The sequence below is a fragment of the Mesocricetus auratus genome, unplaced genomic scaffold (assembly GCF_017639785.1).
Source record: "Mesocricetus auratus isolate SY011 unplaced genomic scaffold, BCM_Maur_2.0 Super-Scaffold_100006, whole genome shotgun sequence".
Taxonomy (NCBI): domain Eukaryota; kingdom Metazoa; phylum Chordata; class Mammalia; order Rodentia; family Cricetidae; genus Mesocricetus; species Mesocricetus auratus.
The window spans coordinates 55,450,206-55,464,886 of NW_024429190.1; the positions used below are offsets into that span (position 1 = coordinate 55,450,206).

The 14,681-nt window shown below is 40.7% G+C and overlaps 1 protein-coding gene across 1 annotated transcript in view; it reads left to right on the plus strand.

Moving 5' to 3' along the window:
* The window catches only part of Polr2b (RNA polymerase II subunit B), a 39,725-nt gene that overhangs the window by 18,142 nt on the left and 6,902 nt on the right, over nt 1-14,681 (plus strand). The window contains exons 10-19 of the mRNA XM_005080753.4: nt 399-585; nt 4,474-4,617; nt 5,226-5,365; nt 5,464-5,575; nt 8,363-8,517; nt 9,366-9,564; nt 10,143-10,311; nt 11,950-12,046; nt 12,944-13,038; nt 14,383-14,633. Coding sequence (XP_005080810.1) covers nt 399-585; nt 4,474-4,617; nt 5,226-5,365; nt 5,464-5,575; nt 8,363-8,517; nt 9,366-9,564; nt 10,143-10,311; nt 11,950-12,046; nt 12,944-13,038; nt 14,383-14,633 — 1,549 coding nt within the window. The remainder of the gene's footprint in view (nt 1-398; nt 586-4,473; nt 4,618-5,225; nt 5,366-5,463; nt 5,576-8,362; nt 8,518-9,365; nt 9,565-10,142; nt 10,312-11,949; nt 12,047-12,943; nt 13,039-14,382; nt 14,634-14,681) is intronic.

Consider the following 14,681-nt stretch of genomic DNA (forward strand, 5'->3'; position numbering starts at 1 on the left):
TACAGAATGACGTTGCCTAAGTAGAGAGAATCATTGCTTCAGTTATGGGTGGGTCTTCCTTAGCATCCCAGAGTGGCTCACATGGTCTCCTTATACATGGATGCTATGGATTTAGACTCATGTCCTTATGCTTTCATACTTTTACTAACTGACCCATTTCCTCAGGTGCCTAGATCAGTACATTTTAGCCTTGTTTTGATCACTGCCTCACTAAAGACTTATTCTGTAAACATTTTATCTTAATTGTTCTCTACTACCTGTGTCTATAAGGATATATAAACCTCAAAAGAGTGATAACAACTTATCCTGCCTGGCCTTCTTGTGGGTGGTATTGTCTGTTGAAAATGCCTGTCTTGTGGACTTTTCCATGTTTACAATAGCACCATCTTATTTGATAGAATGTTCAAGAATTTGCTGAAAGAAGTACGAATCTATGCACAGAAGTTTATTGATCGTGGAAAGGACTTTAACTTGGAGTTGGCAATTAAAACACGGATCATATCTGATGGGCTAAAATACTCTTTAGCCACTGGGAACTGGGGGGACCAGAAGAAAGCTCATCAAGCCAGAGCTGGAGTGTCCCAGGTGAGGTGGCCAGTGTGCCTACGCATTCATGGGAAAGAATTGCAGGGACGGCAGTTTTCATTTCATTGATCATAAGTGATTTTGGGTTTTTTTCCCCTTGGTCAGGTGTAAAATTCTCTAGGGGTTTTTGAATAATGAGGTAAAGTTTCTCTTAAATTACCCATTATCATTAGAGAGTTAAATTGGCTTTCAGTTTAGATGCTCAAGAGAGTAAAGTAGAATAGTTGTTTGTGATTTCAGAAAGTCTGAAACCAAGTGGCATTTTGATAGGGCAGGAGAAACAATAGGGTCTTGATACACTGCCCAGGCCAGCCTCAAACTAGTGTTCCTCTTGCCTTACCTTCTAGAATCCTGGGATTACAGCTTGTGTCAGCCAAAGTTTTGTCTGAAAAGCTCCATTTTAGAAACTAACCCAGAAAATTTCTAGGCATGCCCTTATTAGAGTTGGTGTGGTGGCTCATACGCCTTATTACTCTGGAGGCTTCAAGTTTGAGGCTAGCCTATGTTGCAGAGTGAGACTCCCTATGTCAAGACAAAAAGTAGTTCTTCCTGTATTTCTCTATTCCTTAAAAAACATGGTTTATTTCTTTTCCTTTGTGTGTGTGTGTGTGTGTGTGTGTGTGTGTGTGTTTTGTTTTTTCAAGATAAGGTTTTCCTGTGTAGCCCTGGCTGTCCTGGAACTTGCTCTGTAGACCAAACTGGCCTTGAACTCAGAGATCCACCCGCCTCTCCCTCCCTCATGCTGGCATTAAAGGTATGTACCACCACTGCCTGGTTTATTTATGTACATGTGTGTGTGCCTGTGAGTTCCTGTGCACCATGTGCATGAGGGAGCCCACTGAACCCAGGAGAGGCACTGAGGAGAAGGTGGTTGTTAGCTATTGTGTAGGTGCTTGTAACGGAACCCAGGTCCTCTGCAAGAGCAGTATATCCTCTTAAGTGCTGAGTCATCACTGTCTAGGCCCAAATTTATATATACCTGTATATTTTTGGACATACTGGAGTTTGAACCTAGGATCTTATACATGCTAGGCAAGGATTCTACCACTGAGCTACACATACTCCAGCCCTTCTTTCTATAATAAGTTGCATATATAATGAATATAATAACTATTCACAGGTATAGTAGGGGAAAGCTATTGATTTATTTTTTAAGGTTTTTTCCCTCCCCCCAATGAGGAAGGGGGCTGGAGAGATGGCTCAGCTGTTAAAGGCTAGGCTCACAACCAAAACCATAAATAACTGAGGTAGGGTTTCATATAGCTCAGGCTGTCTTCAGACTTGCTATGTAGTTAAAAGTAACCTTGAATTTCTGATCCCTTTGCCTTTACTGTTCAAGTGCTAGGATTACTAGTACGTAGCACTGTGTCCCCTGTAGGAGGTACTGGAGATTGAACCCAGGGGTAGATGCATGCTGGGTGAGCATGTTACCATCCGAGCTATGTCCTCTAGGGAAAGGCTTAAAATTCTTTTCAAATTAGATTTTAAATAGGGGAATGCACACCTTGTTGCATGGTGGTAGTTGGATGACAGTGTATGGGAGTCTTATCTTTAGCCGTTTGGAAGGTGCTCATGTTTTACTCATTGGCCCATCTGGAAAAGCTGTTTTCAAATACTCACTGAGCATTTAGCTTTTGTAGAATTAGTTTTTGTAGATGAGGTCTCCGTGGTAGACTGGGCTGACCTTGAACATAGACATTCCTCCTGTTTCTGCTCCCAAGTGTTGGGGTTACAGGTGTCCACTATCGGCCTAGTTTACATATTTTCATAATTTCTTAAACTAGCCAGTATCAGTATTATCTGATTTATTTGGCATTCAGATACCAAACTTAAGTTCCTAATTCCTAGAAACAGATCCTTTAAGAGGCTGTTGGGGGATGGGGGTGGGGCTGGAGAGATGGCTCAGAGGTTAAGAGCACTGCATGTTCTTCCAGAGGTCCTGAGTTCAATTCCCAGCAACCACATGGTGGCTCACAACCATCTATAATGAGGTCTGATGCCTTCTGGGGTACAAGCATGTACACAGATAAAAAACTGTATGCATAATAAATAATTAAAAAAATAAGAGGCTGCTTGGAGGCTGTTGATAGCTAAGTTCCGTTTGTAGAGGTTTTTCATTCAGTAAGGATTTATTTAGTGTACTTATAATTCTGGGTTCACAACATGAATTAGATACTATCCCAGCCCTCTAGGAGGTCAACAGCATCCACCAAGGAAACAGATTCATGCATATGTAGTTCTTTAGAGAGCCTGAGTTAGAGTGTGATAAATACTACATTATGAATTCAGCTCAGTGAATTGCTGATGGCCCTGTGATATGTCAGGTACCAGCTCATTAAAGATTCAAAGATGGATAAAACATGATCTCTTATCTCCAGTGGTTTACTGTTTCCACTTGCCAATAAACATAATTAAAAGAAGGCTCTCTAAGTATTATAGTAAGTTGTATACAGCTACTCTGGGAATGCTGACAAAAGACATTGAGTTTAAGAGGTGAAGAGGCTCAGTGTTAAAGCACATTGTGAAATGAGGAGGGCAGAACCAGCAGCTCACAAAGAAGCTGCAGAAAAGCATCTTAATATCCTGAATAAAAGGAAGAGGCAGCAAGAGTGTGGTGTATATTTGGGGAGTTAGAGCAATTCAGGATTTGTAAATCAAGTGGAAGGTTGGGGAAGCTGGATGCAGAGGTGAAGGGAGAGCAGCTCATGGGGTGGGGGAAGTATATCTTCGGGATTGGCTGTGTGTAGAGGTGACATTGTTACTGCCTCTGGTAATCTGCAGAATTTACTGTGTGTAGAAAAGGTGGCAGGAAAATTGTCCAGTAGAGTAGGTGAGAAATGATTGGTCTGGATTACAGTAGTTTTATATTGATAGAGTAAATTCTGAGAAATATTGAGAAAACAGCTTTTAAAATTTTATTTTTATTTGTGTGTGTACCTACCTTTGGAAAGCAGAAGATGGGGCCAGGTTCTTTGTGCTACAGCTATAGGCATCCTGAGCCCTGTGACATGGGAGCTGGTAGAAAGTACTCTCGACCACCGAGCTGTGTTTCCAGCCCCACATGCAAATTTTATAAGACTTTGTTATCCATTAATTGAATGGTGGAAAACCTAAGGGTAGGGCTAGGGTTCAGATAGCTTTTAATGAGTGGTAACAATTCATTAAGCAGAGCAAGGTGAGGAAGAACTTGCATTTTGCTGGTGGTATTGTGGTCCAAGGCATGAGAGAGGCTGTCTGGCTTTCCTGAGGAGCTTACCGTTTGAGAGACTGTGGGGAAGGTGTCTTAGAACATGGTTTCTGTAGGCAGTAGTGGTGTGTTTACTAGTTTTTAAATGGATGAGTGATGTAGATGCTAGTAACACAAGGAAAGGGGTTGTATTACTTTGCTTCATGTCTTAGAAGTATTGCATCTGTTCGATTTAGAGGTCTCAGCCTGGAGAAAGTGCTGGAATTAATACTGACTTAAAAGGGTATGAATTGACAGCATATACTTTGACACTTATTAGTAGCTAACACATACCAACTAGTGTCCTAGGGCTAAGAGACAGCACAGAATAAAATAATTGGCAGAAGAAAATCTACCAGTGAGAGAGCTTGCAGGATAAAGATACTTGCTGCCTAGTCTGACACCTGCTTTTGATCCCTGGGACCCATATGGTGGAAGGAGGGAATTGACTTCTTCAAGTTGTTCTCCCACTGCCACATTTACTTCCTCCTTTGTCACTGCCAAAATTAAGAGTAATTAAGTTATGGTGTAAACAAGATTATCCAAGAAAAGATTAAAGACAGAGCTACTCAGTGGATTATAAAAACTAGAACTTTGCTTCACAGTGATAATGGGGTTATGGGCTTACTCAGATTTTAAAGATTTGCTCCTTTGTTTTTTAGGTATTAAACCGCCTGACATTTGCATCTACTCTTTCTCACCTGCGTCGTTTAAATTCTCCCATCGGTAGAGACGGCAAGCTAGCAAAGCCAAGACAGTTGCATAATACATTGTGGGGAATGGTGTGTCCTGCTGAGACCCCAGAGGTAATACATTATGGTTAATGCTCAGTTTAAAAGTTTGCTTACAAAGACACTAGTTGATGGAGGCAGGAGAGGCATATAAAGTGCACATGGGCACGTGGTTCCGTAAGTGGCCCCGATGGAGCTGAGTGGGTCACCCCAAACAAAAGAACAAGTAGTTTCCTAGTCGGAAAGAAGAAGGGAATTAGTGAAGAGCAAGGCAAGAGAGGAGAACGGGGATTGCGTATCATCAAAATACATGATGGGAGGGGCTGGAGAGACGCCACAGGGGTTCAGAGCATGCGCTGCTCTCCTAGAGATCCGAGTTTGGTTCCCAGCACCCAAGTCAGTTACTTAATCTCCAGGTGATCATACGTTCTCTTCTGACCACATGGGTCTTGCACATGTATGAAAATGTCATAATGAATGGAGTAATTGATGCATGCTATGAAGCTTTTTTAAAAAGTAATTATATGTCATAACTACCTCAGGTTTTTAAATTATGCATCATGGTTTAAAATCAAGATTTTTTGTAATCTTTTTCTTGAAGCCAAATTGAAAGTAAAATGTTTATAGAAAACCATTTGTATAGGCACGCAACAGTGATGTTAATTATGTTGCTTATTCCTTAGGGCCATGCTGTAGGACTTGTGAAGAATTTAGCCTTGATGGCTTATATTTCAGTAGGATCCCAACCTTCTCCAATTTTGGAATTTTTAGAAGAATGGAGCATGGAAAATTTAGAAGAAATTTCTCCTGCAGCTATTGCTGAGTGTGTACAGACAAGTTTTCTCTTAAACTGATGTTAATTGTTAAGTTACAGTTAGTACAGACCTGCTAAGTATAGACTGCTTTTGGTTTTTCATTTAGTGCAACCAAGATTTTTGTTAATGGCTGCTGGGTTGGAATCCACAAAGATCCCGAACAGCTCATGAACACACTAAGGAAATTACGGCGTCAGATGGACATCATTGTATCTGAAGTAAGAATTTTCTTTTTCTTTTTTTACAGTGTTGATAATTGAACTCACGACCTTGTTTAATGTAGGCAGATGCTCTTCCTCTGAGCTACATCTCCAGGTTTGAAATAAGAATCTATAATTAGCTAAAAGGGTATGCTGTATGAGTTTTGTAGAGATGGCACAAGATTAGTGAAAACTATCTTTATTGGCATCTCCCTTTGAACTGGACTTCCTTGATTGTCAAGTACATTATCAGCACTCTTGATACTTTCAGCTAATGTTAAGACATTGCCCCCCCCCCCCATCTAGCTTGTGTGTGTGCAGGTGCCTATGTGGATGTGTACCATGGAGTATGGAAGTCTGATAACAACTTGGGGGGGGTCAGTTTTCTCTTTTTGTCAAGTGAGTTCTGGGGATTGAATCCTGGTCATTAGTTTGGGGGTAAACGCTTTTACCCCACACCGGCCTTGATTTCACTTTTTTAATAATTATCTTATGGGGTAGTATGACCCAGTTTTCACTTTTGGGCAACTAGTTTATTCTGGTCCTTGACTTTTTAATTTTTTGGGGGAGGGTGGGTTTGAGACAGGGTTTCTCTGTATTGTTTTGGAGGCTGTCCTGGAACTCTGTAGACCAGGCTGGCCTCCAACTCATAGAGATCCGCCTGCCTCTGCCTCCCGAATGCTGGGATTAAAGGCGTGTGCCACCAACGCCTGGCTGACCTTTTTTTTTGTTTTGTTTTGTTAGACAGGGTTTCTCTGTGTAGCCCTGGCTGTCCCGGGACTAGCGCTGTAGACCTGACTGGCCTCACACGCAAGAGATCCACCTGCCTCTGCCTCCTGAGTGTTGGGGTTAAAGGCGTCGCTACCACCTGCCTTGATTTCTAAGATTATATATTAGAGTTAGGTAATTCACTGAAAATTGAGTTTCCTTTTTGACTTCTTTACATATAGACACTTCAATTTCTGTTAATAATGCATAAATCTTATATTGCATATTTTCTCAAAATAACTTTATATTTTCTAGAAATTTTTTTTTTTTCTTTTTGGTTTTAGGAGACAGGGTTTCTCTGTATTGTTTTGGAGGCTGTCGGTCCAGCCTGGCCTCGAACTCACAGAGATCCGACTGCCTCTGCCTCCCGAGTGCTGGGATTAAAGGCGTGCACCACCACCGCCCGGCTAGAAATGTATTTTGTAGACCAGCACCATCCAGTAGAAATACAGTGTGAGCCACATACACAATTAAAATTTTTCAGTAGTTACATTAAAAAGTAAAACAGAAACAAATGAAATAATTTTTAACACTGTATTTTGATTGATGCATCTAAAATGTTGCCCTTCAGATATTATCAATATAAAATTGATAGTGTAATATTTACATTGTAAAAAAGTATCAGTATTGTTTGAATCTTTAAAATTTATTCTTGCACATTTCAGTTCAAATTGGTCATATTTCAGATACTCAGCAATCGCCTGTGGCTACTAGCTGCTCTGGGTGGATTTTAAGCCATTTGTTTTCTAGGTGAGGAAGTCAGGCTTTGGAGTAAATGGGAAAGTATGGTTATGTCAGAGCAATAGTTGGGCATGGTGTGCATGTCTTTATTCCAGTATTCTGGAGGTAGAGGATCTCTGCATTTAAGGCCAGCCTGCTCTGCATAAAGAATTCTTGGGAGTACATGAAATTAGTAAAGTACTAAAATAAGGGTTGTGACTGTAACTCAGCGGTAGAGCATTTGCCTTGCATATTTCAGGCCCTAGGCTCATTCTCCAGTACAAAGCAAAACCAGAAAATACAAGTAAACAAATCTAAAATAAGAAATTTTTATATGTGTCATTTTGCATTGATTTGTATACTCTTACTCTTTTTTCCAGATGTTATTCGGCTGAATAATTAGGGTTAGATGTTTTTTTACTCAAGAGTTTTACAATTATATCTTTTTTTTTAAAAAAAAGATTAACAGTGGCAATTAAGATTTATCTCTTTTGTTTGATATTTGGCTCACTTCAAGTTTAGTAGCTTTATTTATTTTACTTACATTATTTTTTTCTTTTTTTTTTGCATATGTATAGTGCTGAAGAGCAAACCTAGGGCCTCACACATGCTAAGGCAGGCTCTTTACTGCTGAGCTGAGTGTGTCCTCAGCTGTAGGCATAGTCTCTTTGTACACTGTGTGAAGATTTGCCTTTGTTCTTCCTCACTTGCCTAAAGGATCTTCTGATTGGTTTATTTAAGAGCTGAATGTCCAGTAACTAGACAGGAAGAGGATAGGTGGGACTTCTGGGCAGACATAGGACCTCTGGGTTAGAATCTGATGCAGGAGGATTCACCAGCCAGACTCAGAGGAAGTCAGATGTATGGTACTCATGAAAGAGCCAGTGATATAAAAGACTTGCTAAACTCAGCCCTTTTATTTTACATGTATGAGTGTTTGCCTTCATGTATGTATGTGTTCATGTGTGTGCCTGGTGCCTGTGGAGCCTAAAAGGGGTGCAAGGTCCTCTAGACCTGGAGTGACAGATGGTTGTCAGTCACCATGTTGGTTCTTGGAGCTGAACTTGGGTCCTCTGCACTAGCAGCAGTGATGGTAACTTCTAAGTAACCTCTCCCACTCTTATTTTTGAGATGGAGTCTTCTTCATTTGCCCATGCTGGTGTTAAACTTCTAGGATCAAGTGAGCCTCCCCACTCAGCTCCTGAGTGATGGTGTTATAGGTGAAGCCCACTGTGCCCAGCTAGTTTTATTTTTTGTTGAGTTGTAATCATATAAAAAAGTGAAAGTTCATGAGATTGTTTTGTCTTTTATATCTAGGTTTCTATGATCAGAGATATCCGAGAGCGAGAGATTCGGATCTATACAGATGCAGGCCGTATCTGTAGACCGCTTCTGATTGTGGAAAAACAAAAGCTGCTTTTAAAGAAGAGACACATTGACCAACTGAAAGAGAGAGAATATAACAACTACAGGTAAGTTTGTGGAGTGGAAAAAAATAATGCGCATTAAAAACATTGAAGATGGAAAGTATACAATTGAGTGGTTTTTAGTTTAATCGCAGGGTTGTACAGCCACTGTTACTATCCAGTTTACAGTACTTTCATTGCCCTAGGAGAAGTTTTACCATCAGCAGTCGTATTTATTTCTCTTATTTTTTGTTATTAAACAGTGGACTTGTTTGGTTTGTGTTGAGAGTTAAAGTCTTTTGATATGCTAAAATTTAATGATAACTAACTTGTGTAATGCAGAACATAGTGCATGTGAGTAATATATTTTTTAGAGAACATTCTTGCTATGTAGGCCAGGCTGACCTGGAACACACAGTGAAGTATGGTCTTCCTGCTTCAACTTCCTGAGTGTGGGCAGTATAGGTGGTGTGCCACCACTCCTTGCATAAGTAAGAAATATTTAAACTTGCTTTAAAATTTTACTCCTAATAGTGTTATAAGCCTATATATTATAAGATAACATGCATAGTAAAAAAAGTGAACACACAGTTTATACTTCCCAATTTTGCCATATATTTTTTATAATGTCCTTTTCACAAACAGATAGGAGTAATGGATGGACATGTATTCTACCAGACTTTATTCTGTGTATTATCTATTTCCCACCCTCACTCCTCAAGTGTAGTTCCTTAAAACAAAGTAAATAACAGGTACAGTTTAATTGTGTATGGCGTTGTTTAGTCCTCCCCCCACAACAATTACATATCTCTGTTTGAATTTTTCTCATATTAGTACAAACACAAATAGGAGTAGTTTGTAAGCAATAGGCTTTGTTTTAAAGTATTTCAGGACACTGAGTGAATTGTTTTTAGTTGGCAGGACCTGGTGGCCAGTGGGGTAGTAGAATACATTGATACCCTGGAAGAAGAAACAGTGATGCTTGCGATGACTCCAGATGACTTACAGGAGAAAGAAGTGGCTTATTGTTCCACATACACCCACTGTGAGATCCATCCATCAATGATTCTTGGTGTCTGTGCATCTATTATTCCTTTTCCCGATCATAACCAGGTTGGTCGTACTTCTGTCCTGATTTGCAAGGAATCAGGGTAGTAACAAATGTTAGGAATTAGCATGAAATCTTGTCAGAGGATATGAGTTCCTACAGATTCAGCAGTTTGGCCTGTGTGTTAGTTACTTTTCTGTTCCTCGGATAAAATACCATGACCAAAGGCAACTTAAGGAAATGAGTTTATTTTGGGTTCTGCTTCTAGTGGGCGTAAGAGTCCATGTTGGAAGAACAGGAACTGAGAGCTCACATCCTTATCCAGAAGCATGGAGCAAAGTGCCAAGTGGGGATACCATGTGGCTTTGAAATATCAAAGCTGGTCCCCAGTGGTGTACTTCTCTCAAGCCTATAATTCCTGAATGTCCCCAAACATGACCATCAATGGGGACCAAGTGTTCCATGCCTGAGACTGTAGGGGCACTTCCTACTTAGATCACAATGGCTTGCCCCTAATTTTGTTGGGTCATAAGTGGTTCGTATTTGTCTCTGAGAAAAAAAGTCAGAATCTTTGTAATCATTTATTTTTCTGATTTGTTACTATTAAATATTCATTGTCTTTGTTTTTTGTTTCTACCACTAGTCTCCTAGAAACACATACCAGTCTGCTATGGGCAAGCAGGCTATGGGAGTTTATATCACCAACTTCCATGTTCGGATGGACACCTTGGCCCATGTTCTTTATTACCCTCAGAAACCACTTGTGACCACGAGATCTATGGAGTATCTGCGCTTTAGAGAGCTGCCAGCAGGTGTGTTCAGTTCGCTCCTTGTTTTTTAGGTTTTTGCCATGCTTGAGACACTTGAAGGGAAAGTGCTTGGTAAGATTTAAATTACATACAATAGCTGGGCAGTGGTGGGTAGCACATGCCTTTAATATCAACACTCGGGAGGCAGAGGCAGATGGATCTCTGTGAGTTGGAGGCCAGCCTGGTCTACAGAGTGAGTTCTAGGACAGCCAGGGCTATTACACAGAGAAAGCCTGTCTTGAAAACAAACAAACAAAAACAAAACTCATAACAAAAAAAAGAACCCAAACTTTATTAGCCATCCTATTTCTGCCTTTAAGAACTCTGTTTAGCTTCTTTTCTTGATGTTTGGTTTCTTCAGAGCCTAACCCTCTACTGGGGGTGTTTTTCTCAGTCAATACTTTTTTAGTACTTTAATTTACTATGGTGTGCTGTGTTAAAAATTTTCTTTTGTTTTTAAAGATTTATGTATTATGTATACAGTGTTCTGCTTGGATATGTACCTGCAGGCCAGAAGAGGGCACCAGGGATGGTTGTGAGCTACCATGTGGTTGCTAAGAATTGAACTCAGGAGCAGCCAGGGCTTTTAACCACTGAGCCATCTCTCAGAGAAAAGTCTCTTGTAGACCAGCCTGGCTCACTATGTAGCATAGGCTGATTTTGCTTTCTGAGTGCTCAGAATACAATTATGGGCCACCATTCCTGGCTTCTTAATTCTTTATGATAAGTCAATCTCTTGCTATTTATCATACTGTGTGTGTGTGCCATGCTGTGGCATGCCATGCATATAGATCATTGTGGGGTTGGTTCTTCCCCTTTTACATAGGTTCTGGGATCAGACTCAGACTGCCAGGTTTGCACAGCACGTACCTTTATCCTTTGAGCCACATGCTGGCCTTCTTTCTTTTTTTTCTCTGTTTGAGCCACATGCTGGCCTTCTTTCTTTTTTTTCTCTGTTCCCTTCTTTCTCCCTCTCTATTCTTTCCTTCCCTCTCCCCTCTCCTCCTTCCCTATACTCTTTAAAAATGGGATGGTCTTATGTTGCCCCGCTGTTTTCAAATTCCTGAGCTCAAGTGATCCTTCTGCCTCAGCCTTCCCCTGAGTGTTAGAAGATAGGCCTTTGCCACCATACCCAGCTTTTTATCAGGAAAAGTAGTTTGGACAGCAGTGCTAAGAATTAATTGTGGCCTTAAAGACTGTGGCACTCTGGTGGCGTGGGGAGAGAGCCCCAGGCAGGACCAGTTTCATATTTAAAACTAGGAATTCAGAGGTAAGGGTCTCAGGCTTGAGTTCATTGCTTATTCACATACTTACTCACCTTTGATCTATGAAAACAATAATGTTTGTTTTGTTTAAGGCACAGAGTTTCTGTGAGGATCAGGGAAGCACTCTGACTTCAAAGCGACTTAGATGTAAAACTACTGATAGTGAGGACCGAGTCACTGGGATTGACAGTTTCGGGGTTTAGCTAGCAAAGCAGTTGCTTCACATACAGTCAGGAAGGAATAGACATCGACAATTCCCATGATGCAAACATCTAAGCATTTATGGCAGATATTGAAGAAAATGGATTTCAAAGAAAGGCTGGATTTCCCTGCCTCCCAGATGGTCCTTTAATGTGTGTTGTTCCATGTGCTGCAGGAATCAACTCCATTGTGGCTATTGCATCATACACGGGCTATAATCAAGAAGACTCTGTTATCATGAATCGTTCAGCTGTGGATCGAGGCTTTTTCAGGTCAGCTTTTGGTAAAATTGATTGAAACATAGTGGAAATACATTTTTGAAAAAGTTTTTTAAAGAATGGGTTTGACTGTTCTAATCTAAAAGCAGAAGACCTGGTCAGTGTCATGCATCTCCAGACAGTGGTTCTTCTGTCTCTGGGTTTTAAATGTTTTTCTTTTTTAAGCAAATCTGTATTTGCATTTAGATAACACAGAAACATCTAAGGAAGAAATAAAAAGAAACTTTAGAATTCCAAAATAACTGGTAAAATTATGGTGTGTTTTCTTTATATTCTTGTTTGTTTGTTCACTATGTAGTTGTTTGTTTGTTTATTATATAGTTCTGGCTGGCCTTGAATTTACTATAGTCCAGGCTGACTTTGAAGTCATGGCAATCCTTCTGCTTCTGTCTTCTAACTATTGGGATTACAAAATGCAGCACCACATTTGTTTTCTTATTTTTCTCTTTTTTTACTGACAGAAAGATTAATCTTAAATGTTTAGCATAAGAAAGTTGCTTAAAACACAAAGAATTTAGAAGGGAACATTTTCTCCCTGTGTCATTTTATAAGATAGAACTAGGACTAAAGCGTAGGCGTTTATGGCTCCATATGAAAGCGCTTCAGTGGAGATACCCGGGCAGACCTGGGGTGGGCATTGCTCAGGCCTGTTATGAGACGGCCTCTGTCAGTGGGAGGCTGGAGTTACCTGGGTCCCTGCTGATCTCACCTGCAATGACAGGTGTTTACAGTTGTGAGTCAGATGCTACATGTAAAGCCCACTTAGGACTGAACCTAGTACATAATGACTCTTATCCCTGCTTTGTGGTTCAAATCAGCTAAGCCAACATTGCTGTACTCAGTCCTCTTATTAAAAGAAACTAGAAATCACCTTTGGAACTCTGTTTTTAGGTCTGTTTTCTACCGATCATACAAAGAACAGGAGTCTAAAAAAGGTTTTGATCAAGAAGAAGTGTTTGAGAAGCCTACACGAGAAACATGCCAGGGTAAGAGACACCGACATCACTTGCTGTAAACCCGTGCGGTGTTGCCAGGCTGTGTTGCTGTCCTGTAATGTGGCAGTCTGTATCCTGTGGTTCTCTTAGAGTGCAGACTTCACAGCATACTCGATTCAGATATTTCCTCTGCAGTCTGTGGGGAAGACAGTTCAGGAAAGCAGGAGAGGCTGTGTGGTTTGTGTTCTCACTGTGTTGTTTGTTCCTGCTCTTCAGTGTCTCCCCTAAACTGGTGCAGGCTTGTGAGATTTACCAGCTAAATATTGTGAAACATTTAAGTGGTGAAAAGATACCTAGCAGTTCTTGTTCTTCTTGTTGAGGGGTATTTAAAGAGTACTCACAGGGGATTGATAGGATGTCCTAGGAAAGTGGGTTATCTGCCACTCCTGATAGTATTGTGGGAAGATGTAGTATGTTTTGTTTCCTTAAATTCTTCCTTTTACTGAATAGCCATTGGGTGGTTCTATGTAGCTGTAAATGGGTGTTCAGTGGAATTAAGATGCACAGCTCAGCCAGGTGGACCTCAGCACTTCAGAGTCAGAGGCAGGCGAATCTCTAAGTGTGAGGCCAGTCTGGTCCACAGAATGAGTTCAGGACAGACAGGGCTGACAGAGAAACCCTATCTGGGAGAGGGGTGGAGAGAGCACAACTGTTGATTTCTGTGGGAGAGTATATGAAGGACACAGCTGCACCTTTAAGAAAACCTCCAGGAAATTTGTCTCTTGCTAGAATGTGACTTTCTACTGCTTAGTTTGTTTGTTTTTTTTTCTTAGATTTCTTTCTTTCTTTCTTTTTTGTTAATCATTTTTATCTTCTGTGTGTGAGTGTTTTGCTTGCATGCATACCCATTGACTATGGAAGCCAGAAGGTCATCCAACTGGAGTTACAGACAGTTACGAGCTACCATGTGGGTGCTGGGAACTGACCAGGTCCTCTGGAGGAACAGCCAGTGTTTTAATTGCTGATCCATCTCTCCAGATCCCCCCCTTCCCCTCCCCCAAGTCGAAACAAGGTTTTGCTATGTAGCCTTTACTGGCCTTGAACTCATAGTGATATACCTGCTCAGCCTCCTGAGTGCTGGGATTAAGGGTATGTGCCACTATGCCCAGATTTTTTTTTTAAAATTATGATATCAGAGTACAGAAGTTTATAGTGTTTGGAATAAGGACAGTAATGAACAGTGTTTGTGGTAGTAGAGATTATCCTGTGAATTATCACTGATTTGGAAGAGAGTTATTGTATGTGATTTTTCATGCTTGTTGGGAGAATTATGTGGTATTTTAAATACTTTTCTTTAGTGTCATTTAAGAAAATTCCCTGTCTGTTTCCTCACAGGTATGAGGCATGCCATTTACGACAAGTTGGATGATGATGGTTTGATAGCTCCAGGGGTTCGTGTGTCAGGGGATGATGTCATCATAGGCAAGACAGTCACCTTACCTGAAAATGAGGATGAGTTGGAGAGCACCAATCGACGGTACACCAAGAGAGACTGTAGCACTTTCCTCAGAACAAGTGAGACAGGCATTGTGGACCAGGTTATGGTAACCCTCAACCAGGAAGGATATAAGTTTTGTAAAATAAGGGTGAGTGTAGCTTTATTCATGTAGATAGTTTTAGAAATTAATTGCATT